The sequence below is a fragment of the Vigna unguiculata genome, chromosome 10 (assembly GCF_037176805.1).
Source record: "Vigna unguiculata cultivar grain cowpea cultivar isolate G323 ecotype 2 chromosome 10, ASM3717680v1, whole genome shotgun sequence".
NCBI classification, from domain to species: domain Eukaryota; kingdom Viridiplantae; phylum Streptophyta; class Magnoliopsida; order Fabales; family Fabaceae; genus Vigna; species Vigna unguiculata.
Window position 1 is genome coordinate 275,554 of NC_140801.1, and position 6,480 is coordinate 282,033.

At 39.2% G+C, this 6,480-nt stretch overlaps 1 protein-coding gene and 1 pseudogene across 2 annotated transcripts; both read left to right on the forward strand.

Moving 5' to 3' along the window:
- Window positions 1-715: 715 nt before the first annotated feature.
- On the forward strand, window positions 716-3,641 carry LOC114167181 (putative receptor protein kinase ZmPK1). Its single transcript, XM_028052176.2, has 2 exons — window positions 716-1,790; window positions 1,895-3,641. The coding sequence occupies exons 1-2, from the start codon at window positions 839-841 to the stop codon at window positions 3,424-3,426; spliced, it is 2,484 nt and encodes an 827-aa protein (XP_027907977.1). The 5' UTR covers window positions 716-838; the 3' UTR covers window positions 3,427-3,641.
- Window positions 3,642-3,927: 286 nt separating this feature from the next.
- LOC146881970 (uncharacterized) lies at window positions 3,928-6,415 on the forward strand (annotated as a pseudogene). Its single transcript, XR_014985014.1, has 5 exons — window positions 3,928-4,375; window positions 4,677-4,806; window positions 5,071-5,386; window positions 5,482-5,563; window positions 5,913-6,415. The product of XR_014985014.1 is annotated as an uncharacterized LOC146881970 (transcript).
- Window positions 6,416-6,480: the final 65 nt, after the last annotated feature.

The window sequence follows — 6,480 nt, forward strand, 5'->3', positions numbered from 1 at the left end:
ATCAAAGTCTCTTATCCTCTTGTTATTAATTTTTTTTAATAAAAGCAATAAAATATTAATCATAAAAGTACATATTTCTTAACACTTTAACATAAATAAAAAAAAATGAGATAAGATAATAATTATATCGTCCATAAAAGAAGTTAAACCATATAATTGAGAAAAAAAAAGTTTATCAATGTTGGAAACACAATCACCAATTTTTTCATTCAATACCCTTTCAACACTAACAAAATAACATTTTTATTTTAAACTATAAAATACTTTAGGGTGAATTAACTAAATAAATATAGATACTATTTTTTTATTAGATATTGGAAAATAGTAGGAAAGTGAAGAAAAGTAGATGTAAGCTTTTCCTTGTTCAAATTATATATTTTGACCGAAGGGACACGCAGGTCCCTATGTTTTTGAACTTTCATGCATACTTTCATGCACGACTTCAACTGTTCATTACTGCGTTTACTTCTCATTTCATTTTTCTCTAAAAAACCATCAAACTCATTTTTTAATAAACACTTTCTTCTCCAAATCATATATTTATATGACCAAATCTTTGAACATTTATCTTCTAAAATCACATTCAGCTCTTAATCAGTCTTCAAAAAACCACTGCTCATGATACCCACTTAATCAGTCTTTTTCATTGGTTTCTTGCCTTACAAAAATCAACCAACTTTGTTTATCATTAACATCTTAGACTTTTCAGTTTCATGAGTAACAATGACGGAAGGAAAGTACTAAGAAAAACAAGAGGAGATGAAAATGTTGTCTTCTTTGACTCTTTCGTTTTAAATAATGACACCAACTTCATCATTGGCACACAGTGTCATGCAAAATGGCATCTTCAACACTGTGTTTCGTTCTTCTCCTTTCTCTGATGTTGTTCCATAATTTCCATGCTTCGTCTTCTTTATCTCTTTCCGTCGAAAACTTCAAAAAAGATGTGATAGAGTCATCGCCGGAAAAAACATTCACAGCAGGCTTTTACGCCGTCGGAGAAAACGCTTTCTGCTTCGCAATATGGTACACGCGCTCACCGGACACCGTCGTTTGGATGGCCAACCGGGACCAGCCGGTTAACGGAAAACGCTCCACGCTATCCCTTCTCACGACCGGCAACCTCGTACTCACCGACGCCGGCCAGTTCCAAGTGTGGTCCACCAACACCGCCGCCGAATCCAGACAAGTCCAGTTACGTTTGCACGACAACGGCAACCTCGTACTCCTCGAAAGCCGGAACAGTTCCTCCGAGGTTGTGATGTGGCAGAGCTTCCATTTCCCAACCGACACGCTTCTTCCCGGACAATCTCTGACGAAGAGCAGCAGCCTGGTTTCCTCGAGAAGCGGGAGCAACTACTCCTCCGGTTTCTACAGGCTCTTCTTCGACTCCGAGAATGTTCTTCGCATCATGTACCAGGGTCCTCAAGTTTCCAGCGTTTATTGGCCGGACCCTTGGCTTCAGAATAACAACTTCGGGAACGGTGGCGCCGGAAACGGTAGATCCACTTACAACGATAGCAGGGTCGCCGTGCTTGATGATTTGGGGTACCTGGTTTCTTCCGATAACTTCACTTTCAGAAGCATTGACTACGGCACGGTGCTGCAACGGAGGTTGACCCTCGATCACGACGGTGGTGCGAGGATGTACAGCAGGAACAATGGGGAAGAGAAGTGGACAATGGCAGGGGAATTTCGCTCGCATCCATGCTACGTTCATGGGATTTGTGGGGCTAACAGTTATTGCAAATACGACCCTCCCAGTGGAAGAAAGTGTTCGTGCCTTCCAGGTATGAAAAGGAGACATTTTGAACTTTTCCAGAACCAGATTTCAGTTTTAGAATGTTATGTTCTTTTCTTGTTAAGTGTTTGATGAAAAGAATTGTGTGAATAGGTCATTCCTGGGTTGATAGCGAAGACTGGTCTCAAGGTTGCAAACCAACCTTCGAGATTTTGTGCAGCAGCAACAACAACAGAACCGAGGACGAGACTCGCTTCCTGCGCATACCTGATGTTGATTTCTACGGATACGACTATGGATACTTTGGAAATTACACCTATCAACAGTGTGAGAATCTCTGCTCGCAGATGTGCGAATGCAGAGGGTTTCAACACAGCTTCTCAGTGGAAAATGCTTTCTTTCAGTGCTACCCGAAGACCCATTTGCGTAATGGGAATAGTCAACCAGGTTTCATGGGGTCATTCTTCCTGAAACTTCCTTCATCTTCTCGTGTTGAGTTTGAGAACAACATAAAAAAGAATGGCTTGGTTTGTGGGGGAGATAGTGATCAGGGCGCAGAGCTGCTTCACAGATCGTATGTCAAAGAGGGAGAAAATGGATCGGTGAAGTTCATGCTGTGGTTTGCAAGCGCCTTGGGAGGAGTTGAACTGGTGTGCATCTTTCTGGTGTGGTGTTTCTTGTTTAGGAATAACAGAACGTTACCCTCAGGTGCTGAGGGACAAGGGTATGTTCTTGCAGCGGCTGTGGGATTCAGGAAATTCAGTTACTCTGAGCTGAAACAAGCCACCAAAGGTTTCAATGAAGAGATAGGAAGAGGTGGTGGAGGTACAGTGTATAAGGGTGTCTTGGAAGATAATCAAATCGTGGCGATAAAAAGATTACACGAAGTAGCAAACCAAGGAGAGAGTGAGTTTCTGGCAGAGGTAAGCATCATTGGAAGGCTTAACCACATGAACTTGATATGCATGTTGGGGTATTGTGCAGAGGGAAAGCATAGGTTGTTGGTTTATGAGTACATGGAGAATGGTTCTTTGGCTCAGAACCTTTCATCAGCTTCAAATGTGCTTGACTGGAGCAAAAGGTATATCATTGCCCTGGGAACAGCAAGGGGTCTGGCATACTTGCATGAAGAATGCTTGGAGTGGATTCTGCATTGTGACATCAAGCCACAAAATATACTTCTTGACTCTGATTACAAACCAAAAGTAGGGGATTTTGGGTTGTCTAAGCTACTTAACAGGAACAACCTCAACAATTCAAGCTTTTCAAGGATACGAGGAACAAGAGGTTACATGGCACCTGAATGGGTGTTCAACCTGCCAATCACTTCCAAGGTGGATGTCTACAGCTATGGCATTGTTGTGTTGGAGATGATCACTGGAAGGAGTCCAACAACAGGTGCTCCAATCACAGAGTTAGAAGCAGAGTCAACTCATCATGAGAGGTTGGTGACATGGGTGAGGGAGAAAAGGATGAAAGGATCAGAAAATGGATCATCTTGGGTGGATCAAATTGTTGACCCTGCTTTGGGAACAAACTATGACATGAATGAAGTGGAGATATTGGCAACAGTGGCTTTGGAATGTGTGGAGGAAGAGAAAAATGCTAGGCCCAGCATGAGTCGAGTAACAGAGAAGCTGCAGAGTCATATGCACACGATTGTTGATGTTTTGAACAAAGAATAGCCATGCATCTCTCCTATGACAGCAAAGTTCTTGTTCTTGATAATACTACAATTAATATTTTTAATTCAGTTAGGGACTGTGATCCTCTTTGTTTTGATTTGTTTGTTACCATGTTGTTCTCTTGTTAAGTAGCAGAGTTAAATTAGTGTGTAAAACCAGTTTGAATATTGTTTTTTTGTCTCTTCCAAAGGAATAAGATTAGTGACTTTTTCTTTTCTTGTTGTGAAAGAGTAGACACCTGTTGATGAAACTTCAAACCCATTGCACTAAGCTTTGAATGAGATGAAAATGAAGCAAAGTGTTTGTGTGAGAGTGAGTGTACCAATAAAACCAGAGCACAACATTCTTGCAAACCTTGTGAAGCTAAATTAAATTGACTATTTTTTTACATTAATTTACATATATTGTTATATGTGAAACAAATATAAAACAATCAAACAAAATTTTATTCCGTGTAAAAAAAAAAAAAAGGAAAGCCGGTTTATATTTGTATAGCATGTAACACTCCTAACAAATATTAAAATTCATAAGATAAATTTAATTTTATTTATTTATCTTGCATCCTATATTCATCCATCTCCAAATAATAAATATTCAGTTTGATTCAAAAGTTGTTTTTGACATGAAGTCATGTAAAGTAGAAAAACTCCTTAAAGAAAAGAGAGTTTAGAGAGAGAGAGAGAGAGAGAGAGAGTATTTGGCACTGGCAATGTTGGAAACAAAGCACACAGTTCCATCTTCACACAAGGAAGCCAACATGTCCCATTTTTGCTCCAACAAATCTGATTCCTCTTCTCGTGTAGCAAGAAGCTTCAAAAACTCAGCATGGAGCATGAGTTCTCTAATGACTGCATTGCCAGAATCTCCCTCCACCATCTGCAGCAACGCCTCAACCACATTTCATACAAACACACACCATGCCACTGAGTTCTCCACTCCAAGACACCACGTTCGTACAATCACCGACCCTTCAAGAAACTCCTTCTTTGCTTCATCTTCCAATCAATCTTTCTACCAAAATAATCACTTTCTGCATTACTCTTTTCACCCACATTAGTTTTCTTGCTGCATTCCTTTTGATTCTTTCTGGGTTCTTGGAAATGTCTCCCATTTTTCATGACACTGATACGAAGTTTCTTGATTAACCATCATGCATGTTATTGACTGGTTTGATTTATGCCATCATTGAATGAACTCAACTCACTCCAATATACCCTTTTTTTTTTTTTTTTTTCCTTTTGGAATCACAGAGCCATGGCATGGCCTGCAACATTGACAATGGCGACAACAACAACAGCAAGCTCTCAACTTGCCTCTCAGACATTGATGAATGGTTGGAACATGCCAATAAGTTCTGCAGATCCTCTAACCATCCTACAGGTTTGTCATGTGATCTCATGTCTACCTGGTTCCTGCTTTCTAATGCGTGTTTGGATTCATTTTACATGATTTTGAATTAAGTTGAAATATCTTATTGAAGATCAATATTTATAGGGAAAGAATTGGTTTTTAGTTAAATTCCATCGAGTTTGTGGAATAAAAACTATTAGAAGATAAATCTCATTAACATTAATTTTACAAAATCCAATAAGTAAACACACTAAATGCAATTATTCATGATACCTATTGTAATGTTTTGATCAGAATCTATTGATTCTGGGCAAAATGGAAGCCAAGAAGAAGAAGAATACTCGAGACTCCCAGCACTGTGCAACAGCTACCCTGTGGCTCAAGAACATGGTGAACTGCACAACATAACATTACCCTGTGTTAGAGAAGAGAGTCCTGTTTTCAAAGGCCAGACATGCCTTACCTGCACTCACAGAACAGCAAAATGTGGAGGCTATGAACGAACAAGACTGATGGGACCATATGATGAGTTTTTCGATGATGTTAGGAGGAGGAAACAGGAAGCAGAAAGAGATGCACGTAAGGCCAAGCACGTTGAACTTATGCTAAAGTGAGTGAGAACTACGCAGAAATTTCTCAAACCTATTATTACTTTTTGTTTGTGTGATTGTCATTGAGACAGTAACAAGATAAATTTGTTTGTAGGATGAGAAGAAAGGAACACGCCATAAATGATTGGGAGCTGCAGCAAACAAGAAAAGCTATGGACAAGATGGATAAAATTCAGGCATGTAAGCTTGTTCCATCTATGTTACATTTAAATATGTAGATTGTGCACTATTTATACCCTTAGTAGGGTAGAAAAACAAAGCACAAACTGCTTGTTTTACATTGAATTGTGTACATCAACCCTCAAATGCTCTCAAGGATTAAACACGATGCAAACTTGAACTCATAAACAGATTCTGCAGTTTATGATTTCATTTTTCTTTTTGTGTTTATCTTCTAGCTGAGAAGTTTCTCTACACAGTGTCCTTTTAGGCCACATTAGCAGCACAAATAAACTCTTAAGCAAATGCATGTCTTCAGTGTAGCCTCCTTTTTTTTCATTAATCTTTTTTGTCCTGTGATTACAGAGTGATCTGGAGAGGAAACAATTTAAGGCCTCAGTGAGGACTCAAAAGAAAATATGCACAGTGAGGGAAAAGGCAGAGAAGCAAAAGCTAAACTTGAGACGATCAACAATGAAAAGATTTCAGCAGATGCAAACATCTGAGACTCACTCCCCTTCACAACTTTCTTGGGGTTCAGGCTAACCATTATGTTAAATCCATTCAGCACTAGTGCAGTTCTGTTCCTCATTGCTTGTAAAATGGTTGGTTACAGTTTATATATGCTCAAGGTGAAGAAGTTGAAATGAGTGACCACATTAGTCAACTTTTATGCGTGCAAACTCCTTTGCCAAAAGAGCTTAAGATGCCACACTCATGGCATGCCTAAGTTCCAGTAAGATATCTTGACAAGGGTTGGAGAATGAGAGATAGTTTTAGAGCTTTTTCACCTTTTTGTAATACAAAATGTTTCTTCTCCAGTTAAAGAATTGGTTGAATCACGTCCCGTGAGGTTCACTTCATTTTAATTTCTCTTTGGTCCTCAAATTAATGTTGTTCACCATTTATTTATGGTTTTTTTTTCAACTTATTC

Bases quoted from the DNA above. Each gene is read 5' to 3' on its own strand.
- LOC114167181 (XM_028052176.2), top strand. From the start codon at position 839: ATGGCATCTTCAACACTGTGTTTCGTTCTTCTCCTTTCTCTGATGTTG. The intron at 1,791-1,894 runs GTATGAAAAGGA...TTGTGTGAATAG, and splicing joins AAAGTGTTCGTGCCTTCCAG to GTCATTCCTGGGTTGATAGC.